This window comes from Phyllostomus hastatus, unplaced genomic scaffold (genome assembly GCF_019186645.2).
Source record: "Phyllostomus hastatus isolate PE091 unplaced genomic scaffold, TTU_PhHast_1.1 phas_contig_2248, whole genome shotgun sequence".
NCBI lineage: Eukaryota > Metazoa > Chordata > Mammalia > Chiroptera > Phyllostomidae > Phyllostomus > Phyllostomus hastatus.
The window spans coordinates 289,197-309,768 of record NW_025333761.1 but is presented as its reverse complement, the minus strand read 5'-3'; the positions used below and the strand labels follow the sequence as shown (position 1 = coordinate 309,768).

Below are 20,572 nucleotides of genomic sequence, written 5' to 3'. Positions count from 1 at the left end.
CAGTGACAAATTTAAGTGCTGTCTTACCTTTACAGTGTGGAATCTTTTGGAACCAAACCCCATTCTCACCATCTTGACACTTCCGATAAGAATGTCCAGTCAGCTGGTACCTAGAGAGAGATTATAATACATTTCTTCTTCTCAATGTCACATCTCTGAAACCTAGCCCCCTCACAACACAAATGCAGAGGCACTCTTAAACATGAATTTTGGTAAAGAGAAATTAAAACACTAGACCCTCCAAGTAAGAAAACTATTAGATTTAGAGTTGCTCACAGCAAAGCCATTTCTAGGTCAAGAAAGAACTAAAAAGTCAGAGATGTTAGTTGGACCTTTGGAACCTCACATTCCCTGTGTGAGACATTGTGTGACAATGAGTAACCTCTAAAGAGAGTCATCAGGACAAGCTGAGGGTAGGAGTACTGCACAAAACCAAGTGGAGAGCCTCTCTGAATGGGCCATCTCATACTCACCCGTCATGACAGGATGTATTAACTGGAATCACAGGGAAATCACCTGGAAGCTCTTGAACATCTTCTCCCACAGGCTGACATGGTGCCTCTAGAGGAAGAAGGTTGGAATTACTTATACATGCCTGGGACCAAAGAGAAAGGCAGCTCTGGAACTGAAAGTACCTTCACACCGAGGGGCAGAAGGACTCCAATTTCCTGAAGACATACACTGAATGGATTTGTTGCCCACAAGCAAGTAGCCAGGGTCACAGGTGTAGTCTACAGTCATCCCAGAGACAAAGAGGACCCTGTTTCCACCTGTGTGCTGACCATGGAGGAGCCCAGAAGGCGGCTGGCAGTCTGAAGAGAAAACTCTCCACATAAATACCAACAAAAAGGAATTTGTGTTCTGGAACATTAAGCGTACAAAATTTGACAATAGACAATCTTAAACATTTAAGCCAAGGATCACAAAGCTCTAATTAAATACTAAATGCTTTCTGTACTTTTGAAAGAACTAAGACACCTTTAATCAGGACCTGTCATTATCTACCCTGAATATCCTCTAGATACAAGAGGTATTTACATGAAGAACATATAAAACACACATGGAACATTCTGTTACAGATGGAAGAAACAGGAGAGTAATTTGTGCCCCACTGACTTTTCCCATGACTCTAGTTTTGGGTGGGAGATAAGAAAATTAAGTAAATACCTCCTATTTTTCTCTGTTTGGTTTTACCTTTTTCACACATGGGTATTTCAGGATCCCAGGTGTTATTGGCTTTGCAGCGAATCTGACTGCTGCCCTTCAAAGTAAATCCATCATCACACTCGTATGTCACACTGTCATTGTAGAAATATGGGGCTTCCTTGCCAGATATCTTGTGTCCATTTGCAATGCTGGCATATGAGCACCAAACAGCAGGGAGGGAAAGTTTACACAGAGGAGCAGGGCCACTCCAGATGCCTCTCTCTTCACTGTTGCTTATACAGTGGATGGTGTTTTCTCCAATGAGGCTGAATTCTACTCCTTTCTCAGGCCCAGGGTTACATGTATAAGTGACTGTGGTTCCATACAGCATGTCTTCTGAGGAACTGCCTGTGTGACTCCCATTGTAGGTAACAGGGGGCGGTGGACAGGTGATTTCTGGATGGATGAGAAGTGACTAAATAAATCTGTTTCAGTATTAGAAACCAAAGAAGAGACACGGACCTGGTTATGAAACCACTGTTATCACATTTCCTGGAGGATACAGGTGAATTTTTATATGAGTTATGTCAAAGCTCATTAGATGTGTAAAATTCAGCTTAAACAGGGTTCATAGAAAGGACTTCTGTAATGGAAATCTTTGTTAAAAATGAACATGTACATCAATATCACATTGTAAGGCAGTCAAGACCAGTAGGAAATTAGTAATTAAAATTTTGGTTTTTAATAAACAATAGGTGAATAAAAGGCACAGGAGCATATAGAGTTAAGTATATTTGGAGTGCCATCTTTGTGTTGAGGTGATATGATAGTTTAGTCAAGAATATTGTTGATTGAGCATTTACTTTTTGACAGGCAATATTCTCATTTACAAAGTAGGGATACTACCACTTAATTATAATAACTTTGAAGTCTGCATTCTTGAGCTGACTTTACAGATGAGGGGCTAAAGTTTCAGAGAAGTTATATAAATCACCAAGATCATACAATGCAGTAGATACAGAATAAGAGATCAGATCCCATACCAATCTCCTTTTTCTCCACTAAACTACAGTGTACCTCAAATTAAGCATGGTGACTCATACACTCACTGCTTTCATCATCTTATACTCTTAAATCACAAAAGAGGAGCAGCAACTGAATACATTTAAATTAAGTGGTTGCTATGCTTTGAAGTAGAGAGAGGTCACAGTGGAGAGACAGCAAAACTTGACAAAGTTAATGGAACAGAGTTTAATATTCTTATTCCCAAAACATAGCCTAAAACAGAAATCTCCCAGGGCATGCATAGGTCTCACATTATTTTAATTTCTCTGTTATATATGCTACTCACCTTTACAAAGACGAATCTCCATAAACCAAGGAATCATGCCTTGACAAAGCTGATAAACACTCTCACCTAACCGGTACCTAGAGGTAGAGTCATGTCATTTTGTCATCTAGTGACCACTAAGCTAAGCAAGAGCTATTGGCGCTATAGCAGATTCACCACATTCAGGACAAGAAGCAATAGGAACAAAAATGTAGCCAGCATCAGCTCCATCAGCCATTGCCATAGTTCCCACACATGGAAAAATAACACAATCAGCATTTCCATGAACACATGACAGAGACAGGTCTTTGCAGAAAACTCTTACACAGAGCTTGCAGTGTGCACTGATAAGCCAGCCCTAGTTCAGGTGAGCCAGCACTCACTCACCCTTCGTCGCAAGAAGAATTAACATCTGGTCTAATAAATTGAGCCTGGGGTTTTCTATAGAGATGTTTTCCTATAGGTTCACACTCTGCCACTAAGAAAAAAGAGACTAGAATGAGAAATCAACTCAAGGTAATCTCAAAATCATAAAACACAAGCATGTAAAGCCTGGCACCTTTGCACTTGGGGGCAGTGGGTGTCCACACCCCCACAGAGGTACAAAGTATGGATTCTTCTCCCACCAGCACATAGCCAGGGTCACATCTATATTTTATAGATGTTCCAGGTTTGAAGAGGATTCTGTGTCCATCTTCCTTGTGCCCGTTGAGGATTTTAGGAGGAGCTTGACACTCTAGAGGGAAGGAAGGAAAATTTTCATACATAAACAACAGCAACAGGAGGAAATAACCAAAGAAATTTACAGTAATGCAATAATTTCCCTCTGGCAGTAGTTGTATGATACAGAAGGTATGTTGCAACCCATTTGGGGTAATTTTAGATCAGTGGTTCTGATCTTTTCCTCTTTTCTGCTCTTAGGCTGCTGCAGGTTTTGTTCAATTCCCACTCAGTGCTTTACCTTCTCTTTTGTTTCTTTCTTTCTTAAGGAATCACCTTGTATGCTTTCAGGACAGATTTTAATGTTTCCATGGGGTGGGGGCTTTGCTGACTTCCCTTCTAAGACACCAGTGTTAGGATAAACAAGCATTTTTATTCCCTAAAGAAATGAGCAACTTAGTGTTCCCTAATGTTATTTTCCCAAGGATACTTCCACAAAATGAACCAACACTGGGGCAGTGTTAAAAAAAGCCTTCTACATAATTCATAAACACTGTAGTATTTAGTAAACTTGAGGGGACTAGAAACTAGAAAAGGCCCTGCCTAAGTCCACAACCCATTCCTTTAATTGTTTGAAGGGATCAGTCAGTAGCACCTTTGGTTGGTATTGGAACACTCACCCTTTTCACAGACTGGTGGGGATGGCTCCCAGATGCCTTGGCCATTACATCGTATTTCCTTCCTACCTTTCAAGGTGAAGCCAAATGAGCAAGCAAATACCACAGTGTTGTTATATGAATATTGATCTTTCTGCCCAGACAGTATTTGGCCACTAAGGATCTGAGGAGGTGGGCAGCGAATCCCAGAAATAGAAAGTTTGCAGCGTGGGGCAGGGCCACTCCAGGTCCCAGTCTGCTGACTATCATTGGTACAACGGATCGTGCTCTCCCCAGTCAGGATGAAGTCCACTCCTTCCTCTGGGCCCGGGTCACAGGTGTAAGTGACTGTGCTCCCATATGGAATGTTCATTGAAGGGTTGCCTGTATGTCTTCCATTGAGAATAGAAGGAGGTGGTGGGCAAAGAATTTCTAGAGAAATTACACAGAGAAATCACAAGATTGCAGCTGAGCTGCAAACAAAGCCACAAACTTGATGCCAGTCTTACCTCCTATGTTCCCAGACCTAGGACACTTGAGTTTCAATAAACAATCAAGGCAGCTGTAAGAATATAATTTAAAAAAAAATGATCTATTCCAGAATTTCTTCTGGTCCTTCGATTTCTTTTACTGAGTATATTATCTCCTTTATATACATGGCCCAGATTACAAGTCTACATAGCTTTCAGAGAAAGAAAAGCCTAGGAACCCTGCCTTACTTGAGTAAACAGAGAATAAAGAGGTAAGTGAATGCTTCAGTTATAACCCTTAGAGATGTCTAGGAGAAATACCTGCTCTCTAATTAGAAACTTTTTGTCAAAAGAATTCAGTGTCCTCCTGAGCCTCAGACAAGGAACTAATTGCATAGCACAGTTTGTATAACCTACCTTTACACACTGGCATCTTGGTCCATACAGCACTCTGTCCAACAATTACACACTGACTAAAAGATGGGCCTTCTAATTTATACCTGTAGACAGAGGGTGGTCATTCAGAATTATTAGACAGCCATTGATATGGGTCAATAACCTCTACTTAAAGACCCAAGTAAGTTTATTTGATTTGTGTGCATTTACTTTTATTAGCATTATCTGTCACAACCTCATCACCAGCTATCCGTAGATCCTCACAGAGGAGCCTTCACAGGTTACCATGCACAGAGAAGCCCAAAGGGTTAAGTCTCATAGACCCTCCAGACACTCACCCTTCATTACAGGAAAAGCTCACAGTTACGCCAACCTGAAGACTTGAAGGCTCCTTTATCTTCCCATTGAGTAATGGTCTTGAAGGTGCACACCGTGCTTCTATGGAAACACGCCAAAGATGCACAAGGCATGGCACACAACAGAATAGCCTAATTTCTGAAAATTGATTGTAAATTTAGAGTACCTTCACATTTTGGAAAGACAGCACTCCAGTCTCCTGAAGACAAACAACGAATGGTTTTTTCACCAACAAGCAAGTAACCGGGTTCACAGTGGTAATTCACAGACGATCCAGGGACAAAGGGGCCAACATTGTTTCCTGTGTGATTTCCGTGGGGGACCATGGGAAGTCGTGGACACTCCAGGGGGAAATCTTTACACACATACATTTAAAAAAAAGGCTATTAGATGAAATGTCCTTCACAATATACATTTTAACATAGTACACAAATCCAAATAAATGACACATGATCTGTGATAACAAGTCATGAATTTTCAACTCAACATTTTTAAAGGTCAAACAAGTGTGATTTAATCATATCCATTTTATACTACAAATAGCTCATTGTTTTTCATTTTTAGTCACTATGATTTATTTTGTGAGAAATATCAATTATCAAAAAATAGTCCATTTTCACAGATACTCTCACCTCCATTTAAGCTTATTCTCTTCTCCAAAAGTAGCATATTATTAGGGGGTTATCCTGCTAGATATTAGTAACAGTTTTGTGGGCTCCCATATGTGATACATATATATATATATATATACACACACACATATTGGGTGACACTCTGTGTACTCATATCTTAATTTATGCCTTTCTTTCTTTGCTTAATACATATGAGACCTTTCCATGTAAATACATAAAGATCTACCTAAATCTTTATAAAGGCTTAATTCTTTTGTACAGTCACCTCATTTTGTGACTATCTTCAGATCATCCGTACCTCTGAGATTATACATTTATTTATAAATATATACATAAAATTATATTTTTCCAATAATAGTTTTTTTAACTTGTTAATTTAAAATTGATTTTGTTCTTCACTAAGTAAATAAATAGCTAATGTTGATGGTAAAATGTTTGTCAAACATGCCAGTCCCTGTAACTGTATAATTGAAATTCAGATTTAGATTTCAGCAACAGCATAAGCCCAACTACATAAAAACTAATGGAGACCTCACTTGTAAAGTCATTTGATTTGAAATGTTATGACTGGGAGATAATTTGGAAAAATACTGGATCACTTCAGAAAGTGTTTATAGAGTCACATAGAACAGGGCACCATTGTTGCCAGCCTGTATCAGTGGCTATTTATAGATAAGTGTTGAGTCCATGGGGTGGTAATTTTGCTAACAGATCTCACATTTCTTCTCATTTTAACATTAACTCAGATATATGCTTTAAAACCACATAATTCACATAGCTAACAAACTCTGACCCCTAATTTTGTGAGACTTATTCAATTATTAGGTATGTTCAGTTACATTTTCCCATCATAATTTAAAACATTTGTTCTATTGATGATTGTTGAATGAACATTCATATCCTTTACAACTAAAAAAAATACCCCAGGAAAATTATACTTTTCACCCTGGCCATGCTTCCACCCTAATCCCCACCATTCATACATCGACACTGTTGTTCCTTCAGAATGATACAAAACTTCACCTGCACAGAAATACAAGGACCCACCCTCCCAACTCAGTTTAATTTCCTTTTGACTCACCACTCTCACAAATTGGTAGTGGTGTTGGTCCCCATTTCGTATTTGCTCGGCACCAAACAGTCTTGTTTCCTTTCATGGTGAAGTTGGTGTTACAGGTAAATGTTACAGAATCACCATGTCTGTATGGTGGCCTAGATATTTTATTTTTGTGTCCCCCTGGTACTATGGGCTCAGGGCAAGTAGACCGCCTGTTGAAATATTCACATATAGGAGCATCTTTATCCCAGGTTCCTTTCACTTGGTCTCTACTAATACAAAAAAGGCTTCTTTCTCCAATGAGGCGGTAGTTAGGCAAACACTTGTACCTCACGACAGTATTAATAGGTACAGGGACAGAAACATAACTGGTATGACCATTTTTTATTTCAGGAGGACGGTCACAAGAAATCCCTGGAAATTAAAAAAAGAAATATGCAGTGAAATTAATTATGACAACAAAAAGAATCAAATTTAGATTAAATGTCCAAATACAGGATATGTCACTTTATCAAAAACAGAGTTAGAAATGTGTATAATTTATTTCTTACTCATAGTCCTACTGATACCAAAGATCCTAAATTCTTACCATTCACTTGATCCTCAGCAAACAAATCAATATACAAGTTATAGGTATCATCTTGACCAAACAATGACAATAAAACATATTTATTAAATAATTCTGAGTCTAATCTATTTTAATAAAACAAAGACAAACAGCACATGAAATTATATGTTAATGACATGCTAATCACATGTGGGGGCACCATGGACTAATGAAATGTGGGCTCAGGTGACCTGGTTTTAAATCCCCACTGTCATTCAATAGCTGAGTGACTCTGGGCAAGTCTTACCATCTCTAAGTCTCAGTTTCCTAGTGTATCATATAAATCAAGCTACTTCATAAAGTTATAATGGGGACCCAGAGAGATAAAAGGCCTGAAATGAGCAAGTACAACACCCGGAATGTAGAAATTATTTGATGCCTGTTTCAAACACACAACTGGGGCTACAAGTGGTGAAAAGACATTCTGTTCCTCTACTAAAGATATTGCAGCCTCACTACAGTCATTTGTCATCCTTTGATGCCGCATCCTTTTGAAAAAGCCACAGGAAGTAGTCAGGGATTTGGAATAATGACTTCATATTTTTCACATTATTGTACTAATGTTAATTCTTTATAGCTGGGTTGGTATATACACACCTTTCCTGAGTGAGTCTCAGAATGAAGGAAAAGTGCCAACCTGAGACCTGCTGGTTGATTTCCATTTAGCTCTAAGAGTTGCTCATCCATAGAGGAACTGAGATAAGAACACATGGCCAAACCATTTCAACACAGATGTGCTACTCAGTGACAGTGGGGTGACTTTCCAGAGCATTTATCTTAACATAAATAGAATATTCAATAAATATGTAGCCAACTGAATACCTTTCATTTTGGTCTGCACTCTAGAACATACTGAAGAGTCCATGACCATGTCCATGTTCAAAGTACACATACAGGTAAGATGTTATAATTTATATATGCATGATAACATCAAAAATCAAGAGGTGAGATTCATACTTATTTTTGCTTCTACTCACGTTCACAGATGGGAAACTTATTATTCCAGCGTACTCTCATCCCTTCTGAGACACACTGACTAGAAGATTTGCCACTTAACCGGTACCTTAAACAATAAGGGGCAGCAAATCATCACCAGAAGAAACCAGTTCTCAGTTGCATGGAATTAATCACATTTCTCAAACACGTGGTATTAATGAGCTCAGTTTTTAAAAGCATTTTAGGCTGGAAAAGTCCAAGATTGTTTGTGAATCAGTTCAGCTATGTGATGACATCAGACCAAGTGAAAACAGAAAAAAATATTAATGATTACAAATTTTTAAAATATTCTCCTTTTTCTCTTTGGCTTCCAAATTTCAAGATTCTCTTGATAATTTTGAAGGAATAAACCTCAGTTTTGAGTGAAGTAAATATCAAAGATCTTTTTCCCTAAGCGTATCCCAAAGAGTCTCTTTCACTAAACCCCCCATCATCTATTCATTCTCCATAAGAGAAGTCTTCTCTTTGGACCTCAAACTTTCCTTTTTTAATGATGAGTACATAATGCCCACTTTTCACAGACCATGCACAATATCTATACTTGAAGAAAACCAGTTTGGTTAATAACAGAATTCTTAACCAGACTTGATTAATAACAGGATTCTTAGTCATAAATGGTAAAGAACAGGAGGGAAAGGACTAGAGGGAGGAAAAAACAGTAACAGTCCTAGAGATCACATTTTGTAATGCATAGCTACAAGTCATAAGTCTCAATTCAGGCCCTGTCACCTCACACTCACCCCTCATTACAAACAAAAGAAACCTCTGCCCCAGGATGGAGATTAGGAGGAGCCACCACCTGGCCGTTGAGAAATTGGTTTGGAATGGCATCACATGAGTCCACTAGGAAAAAAGAGACAGAGCTGGCACATGAAGATTCAGGAAACAGCTGAGTTTCCTTAAGATGGAATTGAGCTTTAGGCACCTTCACATTTGGGGGCTGTATGGCTCCAGGTTCCCAAGGATGTACACTGCATAGCATTAGCTCCAATGAGACTGTAGCCAGGCTCACAGCTGTAGGACACTTTCTGTCCAATTGCAAAGAATTCCTTATCCATTTTGTTATAATTACCATGGTGAATATGTGGAGGTGGTAGACACCCTGAGGAAGGAACATGACCAGAGGCCTTTTATTTGTGAAATAAGAACTTTCTTCTCTACAACCTAAGCCAAACTTGGGGTCTCAGGGGTGGGATGAAGTTGGTCATGTCAACTCTCCTAATATAAAGCAGAGAGTCCTTTAGTAATGTGGAGTGGACTAACATTCATTACTTTCTTTTATACATGATGAACCATGCAACCATCTGCTTTCTCTCTTAATGTACCAGGAAACATTACATTTACTCATCATTTTCCACTTTATTTAACTAAAATGATGGTGGTTTTCTTTTCACTGATACAGTAGTCAAGGGAACCAATCTTTGGTAATCCATTTTTACCACCAAAATCTACCTCATTTTTCCTGCTCCCCAAACCAGGCCAATAAGGGTTCTGGGCCTTGTAGTGTGAGAGCAAGGGGATCTGAATGTAGCCACATTTTTGCAAGTCAGATATTCTCAATAAGAGTAGGGGAGAAAGAGAGAATGGGGGAAGAGACTAAATCTTAATTCTAGCCTTATTTTCAATATAAGAATTTGTAATGTCTACAAATATTTGAATCAAATTCCAACATCAGCCAATTACCCCATTGGCATGACTAATGGGATTGAGAATTCATTTTAACTTCAAATAAAATTGATTTATGTACATGTTTCAGAAAAATATCTGATCATTGGCTCTGGCACTATCTGCTTTTTGAAAGCACCTTCTAAATTCCCCTACATTAATGTAGATCTCACATTGCTCCATGATGTTTATAAATTTCCTATCTCATCAATGGGTACATTTTACTTTCAAAGTTCACATTGAAATTCTTTAGTGAGGATACCCAACCATATCTACTATCTTTCTCCTCCTCCTTTCATAGCTACCATGTGTCTATTCAACCAAATTTCATTTATAGATTACCAAATTTTCAATCCAACTCACCCTTGAAGCACCTTGGCAGTGGAGGATCCCATTTACTGTTTGGTTGGCACCATACTGTGTTGCTGCCTTTCATGGTAAAGCCAGGCTTACACTTAAACATCAAAGTATCATTTAAGGAAAATGAACGTCTATATCCAAATTCTATAATTCCATTTTCAACTTCTGGAATTGGGCATTTGACTAGATCAATACACTGAGGAGGAGGGCCACTCCAGATGCCAACTTGATTGTCTTTGCTGGTGCAATATATTGACTTCTCACCCACAAGGTCAAACAGCTTTTCCCCATTCTGTCCAACATCGCACTGATAAGTCACCACCATTCCATAGTAAAAATTCTCTCTACTGCTGCTAGAAAAGTCCCCATTGGAGATTTCTGGGGGTGCCTCACAAGGAATAGCTTTGAAAATCAGGTGGAAAAAGAAAGGAGATATTTAAATGTTATACCTTCTGGGAATTTTATGTTCAGCCTTAAAAACGTAACTCTAATTCAGTCTACAAGGAACACATTTTATTGAATAGTATAACCTTGTCTTAAAGATGATTATATAGGAGGCTGAAAGGTAGGAAAATTCCTGGAACTTCCCTGATATAAAGTAAAAAAACAAACAAACAAACAAAAAAACTATGACAAGATCACTAGATCTCATCTTCAGAATACAGATAAATTGTTATATGAGGTACCTGGGATGACCTACATTTTTCATGAAATAAAGTTGGCAATGTAATCTCATGGCATATTTTATTTAGATTTAAGCCCTTATTCAGTATGAAATAACTTATCATCAAAGGGGAGAAATGAAAGGAAAGTGTGGTGGGATGGGGGTAATTGGAAGAACATAAACCACAGCTCTGTGTCCAGAAATTTCCAAACCAACTGTAACTTTGTCTGGGTACACATTTTGATATGCAGATGCCTAATTTCCCTCTAGAAGAATACAAGAAGAATTACATAGGGTACAGTAAAGGGATCATTGTACTCACATTCACATAAAGGCATGTCCTTATCCCAGGTTACAGTATTGCCTGAGATAATACATGTAGCAGATGAGTCACCAATGAGTCGGTATCTAAAGGCAAAGAGATGAATGGTCATCTCTCAGCTAGATGTACACTTCAGCAAAGCTTAGTTCTTTGTCCACTGAAAGAATGGCAAAGGATGGAATGTCATGTATGACAAGATCAGTGATGGACTAAGGACTCATACAAAAGATTAAAGAATCTAAAGCCAAGTAAAATTTGCCTGCTGGTCAGTAACACTGGAGATTTAAAATTGGAAGAAGGGTAGCCCAAGCTACTTTCTCTTCTAGGTAACCTCTCTTGTGGGTAATCCTGAAAGACAGTCTCTAGAGCAGATGAGGTAGGTGATCATCTTTTTGCTTCTCTATTTTGAAGGGTAGGTGGCAATTACTCAAATCCCCTTTTGAAGACAGATGGCTTCTGGCTAAAATGATGGCTATAAAACCCACGTACCCTGGAAATGTCTCCTGCCAACTCACCCTTTGTCACAAGAATATGTAATTGTAGCCCCAAATTCGATATTCATGTGTATGAGGACAGAGCCATGGAGGAGTTCTCCAGGACTTACACATGATTTACCTACAAAGGAAAATAAAACAAAACAAAATAGGATTTGGGGAGCCTTTCATGTTTTGTATAAGTCCCAACCTGACTGGACTTTCCAGCTAGCTTATTTATGTTTACTCAAAGAAATTTCTGACATTTATAAAACTTCTATCTTCCAAGGGAATAGTCAACTCCAGAACAACATTTACTTAAAGTATATAGCCTATATTTCTGAGTGTGCATGCAAAACGTTATTTGTGGTCAACAAAATTTATAATCTCTATTTCCCCTTTTTATACTCTGTCAGGTGATGGCATCATCTACCAGCTCTTGTGACTTAAAGAAAAAAAAAACAAACTTAATAGTCATCATTTCCTTTTTGTAACTCATTCTTTATCTCCGGCCCTTCATTGAGCTGGTCACCAAATATTAGTAACTGAATTCCAAAAATCTCCAAACCAACTATTTTATCAAAGCTGTAATCTCTCACTGGAGAATTGAGTAACAAAATTTACCTTTCCAACTCTGGTTTCCAACTTCTATGCACATCTACCAGTGAACACATTACCTTTCCGAAGCACAAGTATGGTTGTACCACTACCTACATTTTAACTTACAATAACTTAACATTGTTGATTGAAAAAATTCATGGCCAGTCATAGTTAAGCTCCAATTTACTTAATCAACTACTATTCCTCACTGTGTACTGAATTTTTCTATTTTCTGAAGATGTCATGTTCTTTTACATTTTCATGCTTTTGTGTATGATATTTCCTCTGCCTATCATGTATAGATTTCCCTAATTCTCCTAGATTGCATTTATTATTCACATTTTTTATGATCTCATAGAAATTTTCAGCTATGAATAAGTGAAATTACATGATAGTACAGTATTTGTTTAAAAGCCATTCTTACAATTAGTATAAGATTTCCTCACAGGAAGGGACTAGCAGACTTTTATGGTTCTCTCTAGCCCCATCATCTAGCGTAAAGCTTCATACCTAGTAGTCACTTAAAAAAAACTCTTGAATTAAATGGAAGTAAGAATGATGTGAAACTATTATTCTGTGCATACTAACTTCTAACCTCACTCTAACACAGTACAGAGAACATAAAGTCATGGAAATCACAGGTAAACAGGGTGGGCCAGCTGTGGTGACTTAACCTCAATACTTAACACCTTTAGGAGTAAAAGAGAAGAAGAAAAACCCAGGAGCCTTCATTGAGATGACTTACTAATTTTCTAATCATTTATCATGAAAAATAACAGGTTAGCCCATAGAGATACTAATAGATCCAAAGATGCCTCTATTATGATTACTCACGTTTACAGTATTGCTGAGCATCTGACCACTCGGAGGTCTCTAGGCAGGTGGCAGAGAATGACCTTTTGCTATACCCAGGAAGGCATTCATATTCCAAAGATGTCCCAATAGCAAACTCAGACTGATTACTCTGAACTTTTGGCTTAGCAAAAGGATACCTTGGCAGGAACTTACACTGACCTAGAGACAAAGACCACATGAATATCGAAAGTAAGAGAGGCTAAAACTTCTACTTTGCTTCTGTTTTGTCACCAATTACCCTGATAACTTTTAGAAAGTAAACCCAAAATGGGGCAATAGTTGCTTAGACAAAGTACATATATTTTGCAGTGTGGGTGCATACACAGAAAAAATAAGCTGATAAGTTCAAAGACATTTTAGGACAGACTTTAGATGGAGAAAATAAGTTTTCATAAAATATCATAAAGACCCTGGAGTTATTTCATCTTTTCAGAACCTCACATATAAGAAATAAAACCTTATAAATAAACTTTTCTAATATAGCACAGGAAACTAAAGTACATCAGAGGCCTAATAAGCTTGAGCATGGTAAGATGCCCTAAAATTATTTTAATGAATTAACATTACTTTGTTAGTCATTAAAGCTTTAGTTTCTACCAATAAAAATGTGTGTGTTTATTATCCTTCATTATTGCATTCCATTAACCTAGTCGAATAATATGCCCTCTAAGAGAGCTTAGTAATTTTTTCTGACAGGTGCCAGATAAAAGGAACTAGTCATTTCAAGACAATTCCCTGTGAGTTAAAAAATAATAATAACACTATCTAAGAAACAAATTTTATCCTATGATATGGGTAAGAAACTGTAATACCCACATATTTAAGGATATGCTTGGAAAAGTCATTTTTCTAGGTATGAAATCTCAAGTTTTAATTTTAGAATGGCAGTATATTTAAATAATAAATTTAGAAATCTCTTTTTCAAACAAACCTGAGATGGGTACAAGTGAAAGGTAAAGAAAAATTATGGACTAGTGGACATAAAGGCAAAGAGACCTTCCACAGTTTTAGCCAGTCCCAGCCTGTCTATAGCCCAACACTTCTGCTGAAGTCATATAGATTTACTAAGAATATCCATCACTGTTGGGAGCCAGAGCACACTGTAGGTCTCCTTCTATTCCTTTTCTTGACTCCTTTGGTGCCCTCCATTAACAACTGTAAATATCTCTAAGTGCCTGCCTGTGTAAAACACCAGGCCTCTATAGGGAAAGACAGGGTTTGACCTCATTGAAGACCAACTTCACAGGCATGACATTACTTGTGTCAATTTAAGCAAGTGATTTAACCTGAAATTATCCAATGTGGATAAGGACAATATCAAATAGCTCTCCACAAGCTGGGAAACCAATTTTAGTCCACAAGATTGTAGCAAAGACATGGAGTACGATGGAACCAAAATTCTGAAGCAGCAAAAGCAGAAAGGTACTTTATAACATGACCTTCCAAAGTGAAAGGAGAGGAGAATCACACTTTCCAAATGGCAAATGGGAAATTTGCATCCTTAATAAGAATACTTGGGACTTTTTTTCTTTTGGCAGACACTAGCTCTCATTAGTCATGAAATTATCAAAATCCCAGGTCAAAGACAGAATTTTTAGCAATCATGTTCTGTTCCATTTCAGAAAAGGGAAGGTTAGTTCATGAATTCTGAGTAATATGAATTTTCTTAAGCATCACTGAACCCTCTTCATATCTCCTAATATCCAAAATAAAAATGTGAGTAGATCATGACTAGATCTAAAATAGAAGATAGTGGCAAGACATTGACATATACATTCCTTAAAACATGTTAAAAACTAAATAGAGAAAGTTATTTCTAGAGAACAGAAATACATTTAATTTTTTATTTAGATCCAAGTAGCTCTTCCTAGAATGGCTTAGAAATTCATTTGAAATTAATGAAGAACAACTATACATGATTCCACACCAGGAAGACAAACAATCCAATTAAAAAATGGGCAAAGGATCTGAACAGACATTTCTCTAAGGAGGACATAGAGAGGGCCCAGAGACATATGAAAGGATGCTCAGCATCACTAGCCATCAGAGAGATGCAAATTAAAACCACAATGAAATACCACTTCACACTGGTCAGAATTGCCATCATAAACAAATCAACTAATAGTAAGTGCTGGTGAGGTTGTGGAGAAAAGGCAACCTTAGTACACTGTTGGTGGGAATGCAAACTGGGAATGCCTCTGTGGAAAACAGTATGGAATTTCCTCAGAAAGCTAAAAATGAAATTATCTTTTGCCCTGGCAATTCCACTACTGGGATTATATCCTAAGAACCTAAAACATCAATCCAAAAGAACCTATGCACTTGAATGTTCATAGCAGCACAATTTATAATAGCCAAGTGCTGGAAGCAGCCTAGGTGTCATCAGTAAATGAGTGGATCAATAAACTACAGCATATTTACACAATGGAATACTATACAGCAGAAAGAAAGGAACTCCTACCCTTCACGACAACATGGATGGAACTGGAAAGTATTATGTTAAGTGAAGTAAGCCAGGTGGTGAAAGACAAATACCATATGATCTCACCTATAAGTGGAACCTAATTGACAAAACAAACTGGCAAGCAAAATATAGCCAGAGACATGGAAATCGACAAGAAACTGACAGTAACCAGAGTGCAGGGAAGAGGGAAATAATGTGAGAAAGAAGGGAAAGGAATGTAAATTAACATGAATGAGGGATCCATGGATGGAGCCAAAGTGGGGTGGGATTGAGGGTGGGAGGTGGGCATGGGTAGGGCAGGGGAAAGTGCTGGTGGAAAAATGGAGACAACTGTATTCAAACATGAATTTTTAAAAAGTGAAAAAAAGAACTATATAAGATAATTTAAGTAAAACTAAAAATTAAGTCAAAAAGCAGGTAGGAGGAAAATTATTATAATCAAACACTTTAACACTGGGCTTCCTTGTTATTTGATCATTTTTGAATAATGGTTATATATATTAACCAAGGTACTGTCCTAAATATAGGAGATGCATCAGTGAACATTAGAGACAAGGCTCCCACCTTCATGAAATTTATATTCCAATAGAGCAGGACAAATAATAAATAAATACCAATAAACAGAAGATTTGTAAAGGAAATAAACAGAGTGATGTGTCAAAATGTAATGCACCAGAAGGACGAGGGGATAGCACGGTATATCTCTTTAGTTATGATGCTTAAAGAAGGCCTATAAAGAATCAGCATTGAGTTGCTACTGAAGGATAAGAAGCAACCAGCCAGGCAGAGCACTAGATAAAAGCTTTGTACACAAAGGCCTAACAGTAGGGATGGATTTGCTACTCTTTAGGGAGAGACAAAAGGCAAGTGAGTCTGGATACAGTGATTAAAACAGAGGGGCATGACATCAAGTTAGAAGTCTCAATAAGGACAGGTTGCACAGGGCTCCTCAAGCAGCAGTCAGATGTCTGGAGATTATCCTGAGTGGAAGTCATTGGAGAGTTCAAGCAGGAGAGTCAAACAGCCTGACTGACTTTTTAAAAGGAATACTCTGGCAATTGGGTGGAGAATAGATTGGACTTTTACTTTCAGAAGCCAAGGAGTGCAGTCTGGAGGCTATGATAGTATTTCAGACAGTAAAAATGAGGCATGGACTACAAGGACATAGTGAGAAGTGGATCAATTTGGAATATACTTCAGAATAAATTGTGAAGACTTTTTGTACATTAGATGTGGGGTTAAGGAAATGAGAGGATTTAGTAATAACTTCTAGGCTTTTCACTTGAGTTACTTAGTTGATTGTAATATATGTACTAAGAGGGGAAAGCCTGGGAAAGAACCAGTTTTTTGGGGGGGACGGGGTGGAGGGGGTGAGTAAGATATGGTAGGAATAGAATTGACTGCACTTTAGATTTGGTATATTCAACACACTTACTGGGTCTCCAGATGGAAATGCTAGGTAGGCAGTTGGATGTACAAATTTGCCACTCAGGAGATAGGTCAGGATTATAGATAACAAATAAAGTCATTAACATATAAATAGTGTTTAAAGCCATGAAATTGGATGAAATCTTTTAGGAAGAAAAGTATTGAGAAAAACAGAAGAGGTCCAGCATTGAAGCCCCAAGCCCTCTAACATTTGGAGATAGGGCCAAAGGGACTAAGAGCAACCAGAGAGGTACAGAAAAAGTAGGTAAGAGTGTCCTGTCTTGGAAAATGAGGATGGGACTGTTTTAAGAGGTTAGAAGTATTCAGCTTTTGCTGAAAGACTGAGGAAGATAAGGATAGAAGAATGATCACTGGATTTGCCAGCATGAAGGTCAGTAGTGAGCTTGCTGAGAGCAGCCTTAGGAAAATGGTGGGGAAGGAGGCTTGTCTAGAGTTGGTTAAGGAGATAAAGGTATGTGAGTAAGTAGGCAGTGGAAAATTTTGCTGAGAATGATGAGGAATAGATGCAGAAAAATGAAGTTCCACTGGTTATGAGAAATTCTCTTTACCAAATAAAGAAAGTCTTAGGGCATGTTTAACTCCTGATGGGAATAAGTCGACAAGTGATGTAAATGGAATGATGCAAGTCAGAGTACATTGCAGAAGTAAAGACCTTCCAAAGACAAGAGGGGATGCAATGTGATCATGAATACAGGAAGAGGAGTTGGTTTTTCAGTAGAAAGGATACTTTTTCCATTGTTGAAGAAGGAAAAGAACACCTTTATTGAACTCCTAGTTATATGCTAGTTCTAGAATTCACTGAGCAATGTTCTCTTGGAACATGCATTCCAGTGAGGAAACAAACCCAAGCAAGTAAATAAGCAAGAGTATTTCATGTGACATAGGCGCTCTTTGGGAAATAGAACATAGTTATGTGACAGAGAGTGATCTGGGGGAACAACTGCTTCAGATAAAAGTCAGAAAAGAATAAAGGTGAAGCTGAGACCTGAATGCCCAGCAGGCAGTCAAGATGATCTGTAGGAAGAGCATTTCAACAGAGGGGACACTTAGTGCAAAGACTAAACAAATGTGTGTCCAAGGAATGGAAAGAAAGTCAGTGTGGCTGGAACAGAGGAAGTTGGGGGGTGGGATAGAGAATTTTAGAGAGAGGCAGAGGCCTGTAGTCAAGGATAAGGTGTGTTAATTTTATTCTAATGTGATGGGAAGCCCTTGACAGATTTTAAGCAAGTGAGTAAAAGGATCTGATCTTAGATGGAGGTAGATGATTAGAAAACAAGGGAATTCCTGTTTGAGGATCTTGGCAAGAATGAAATTAATTAGTGCAGTAAATTTGAATCATGTAAATAGTCAAACTAAAGAAGTGGAGAAATACTCTAAGAAGGAGATTTGCTTCCCATATACCTGCTTACAGCAGTATGCCCCATAGATACTTACTTCAGAATTTTCCAGAGTGCTCGTTAAACCTCAGCTTTATGGGCCACATCCCAAACCTACTGATCTCTAGAGTGTGATGTGGAACCTAGGAACCTGTATTTTAAAAAGGTCTCTTAAGAACTTAAGCATGTTCAGGGGCAGGAACTGGCCAAGAGCCAAGAAACAGTCTGGGGAGGGTACATAGTAGGTGACAAAGTCAGGATAGGGGTGTGGGCAAAGTATAAACAAAGAACCATGGGGGGACAGTCAGGGAAGACAATGAATGGTATGTGCATGATAGGAAAAATGAGGAATCTGGAGGGGCATGCTTTGGTGAGATCCATTTACAAAGGGCTTGAAAGGCTGAAGACATTTGATTTTTTTTTAATCACACAGGCAGTAGGAAATCCTTTTAGATGTTTTTAAAAAATACATTCTCATGTTCTATTTGAGTATAATTCTTACATCATATTTAGAATTCTTAACATTTATGCTGCCTTGTAGCTAAAATTTTGTCATTTCTTGTTCCTCCATTTTTTCTCTTTTTGAACACGTTCTGTTGCATACGTTTTCCATGCAGGTTGTGAGAACTTGAGCTGTTTAGAAAGAAGCCAGCAAGGCCCCTACACCAACAGAGGCGGGGTCTGCTGCCACCAAACCAGCAGCTGACAGTCAGTTTAAGAACACATAGAAGGAACAAAGCTCCTTGCTCTGCAGGCTAAAAGCATTAAATGGGTCCCTCAATGTTGAGTTTGATCCTGAAAAACTAGGCAGACAGAGCCAAACACTGCCCTTAGGGGCCCCAGAGACTCCCACTGTTGCCCATTGAAAGAGTCCTTGATGAGGGGGTAGGGTCAATGAGGTTGAAAGTGATGACTTCATTTTTCCCTAACAAATCAGTTTTTTTCCCCCTCTAAACATAAAACCCTTTTAGATTTTTTGAGAAAGGAAGTAGAATAATGAAAAATATATGTAGTTTCAAGAATTTTGATTTTCCACTATTGGGAAGGTTAAAGACTGATATCATAGCGACCTGTAAGAAAGGAGGTTGTTACACAGGTTATATAATACCCACATTAGAATGACAGATACAAACAACAGGGGAGCATTAGCTAACAGAGTTGTCAGGTTGGTAGACCTGGTCTCTCAGGTGTTTGGGTTTAAGTGACCTAGAGGATGGTACTGAGAAGGGATACTCTGGCACATTTGGAAGGGATGGTGAATTGGCAGAGCTGGTGAAGAATTTGATTTTCAATTTATAATCGTTTCTTTAAAAGTTAGAAATAGCAATGCGAGGCTGGTGGGAAGCCTGGTCTGCAACTGTGCCACACAGGTGTTGGAGAAAGTTGTGAATGTGCATTTAAAGGGAGTTAATGTGTAGGAGAGAGAAAGAAGACAATCGTTTGGGGAAACAGTCAATTAAGGGTCAGGAGAAAGTTAATGTCAGGAAGCAGAACAAATAAGTTGTAATTTTTCCTTAACGAGCTGGAGGTGGTTAAGCTTAAACGCTGGTTCCATAAAAATAGGTCCATCAAGTAGTTTTATTACTGGTAGTTAGTAGTAACAACTAATATCTAACTCGCATTTGTCAATTTCATCCGCTATTCAGGGAAGCTCAGTAAGGTGGCAGAGCAGTTTATCTCTAGCTTCATTTCACAGAGGAAGAAACTGAGAATCAGAGAGCTAACTGACTTGCCCAAAGTCACCCAGTCATTGAGGTCTGCATAGAGTTACCTTCTTAATAAACTAGGAGTTCACTGTACCCTGGAGGTAATTAGGAGAAAGTTAGACCTATCTGGTCTCCAGGAGGTTCTAATCTTGACAAACTACATTTCTTTAAGATTAGTCCAGTCTTGGGGTGGAGGTTGCAATAAATGTTAAATGAGACCTTCTGCAGCTATAACCATCACAGAAGGTAAACAACACAAAGACAACTAGTTTTAATTAATGCCTCGCGTTTTCTAAGTAATTTCAGGAGTTTGTTGTTTAGGAGCTCTTTA

The 20,572-nt window shown here is 38.2% G+C and overlaps 1 protein-coding gene across 11 annotated transcripts in view; it reads right to left on the bottom strand.

The window, feature by feature from the left end:
• Positions 1–20,572, bottom strand: part of CR2 (complement C3d receptor 2) — a 35,067-nt gene that overhangs the window by 13,786 nt on the left and 709 nt on the right. For 2 of the 11 annotated variants that reach the window (XR_006785551.1, XM_045837652.1), the window contains exons 2-20: positions 13,226–13,405; positions 11,834–11,933; positions 11,319–11,404; positions 10,336–10,734; positions 9,233–9,409; positions 9,048–9,150; positions 8,289–8,374; positions 6,729–7,118; positions 5,182–5,370; positions 4,997–5,096; positions 4,680–4,762; positions 3,817–4,224; positions 3,036–3,212; positions 2,864–2,954; positions 2,498–2,574; positions 1,195–1,602; positions 636–812; positions 474–561; positions 28–110 (exon numbers count right to left, since the gene is read on the bottom strand). Coding sequence is in view for 10 of the 11 variants with exons in the window: in XM_045837652.1 (XP_045693608.1) it covers positions 28–110; positions 474–561; positions 636–812; positions 1,195–1,602; positions 2,498–2,574; positions 2,864–2,954; positions 3,036–3,212; positions 3,817–4,224; positions 4,680–4,762; positions 4,997–5,096; positions 5,182–5,370; positions 6,729–7,118; positions 8,289–8,374; positions 9,048–9,150; positions 9,233–9,409; positions 10,336–10,734; positions 11,319–11,404; positions 11,834–11,933; positions 13,226–13,405 (3,402 nt within the window). In the remaining variant the exon portion in view is untranslated. Of the gene's footprint in view, positions 1–27; positions 111–473; positions 562–635; positions 813–1,194; positions 1,603–2,497; positions 2,575–2,863; positions 2,955–3,035; positions 3,213–3,816; positions 4,225–4,679; positions 4,763–4,996; positions 5,097–5,181; positions 5,371–6,728; positions 7,119–8,288; positions 8,375–9,047; positions 9,151–9,232; positions 9,410–10,335; positions 10,735–11,318; positions 11,405–11,833; positions 11,934–13,225; positions 13,406–20,572 lie in introns of those variants that run through there. The other 9 variants (XM_045837660.1, XM_045837662.1, XM_045837654.1 and 6 more) reach the window with 8 other exon arrangements.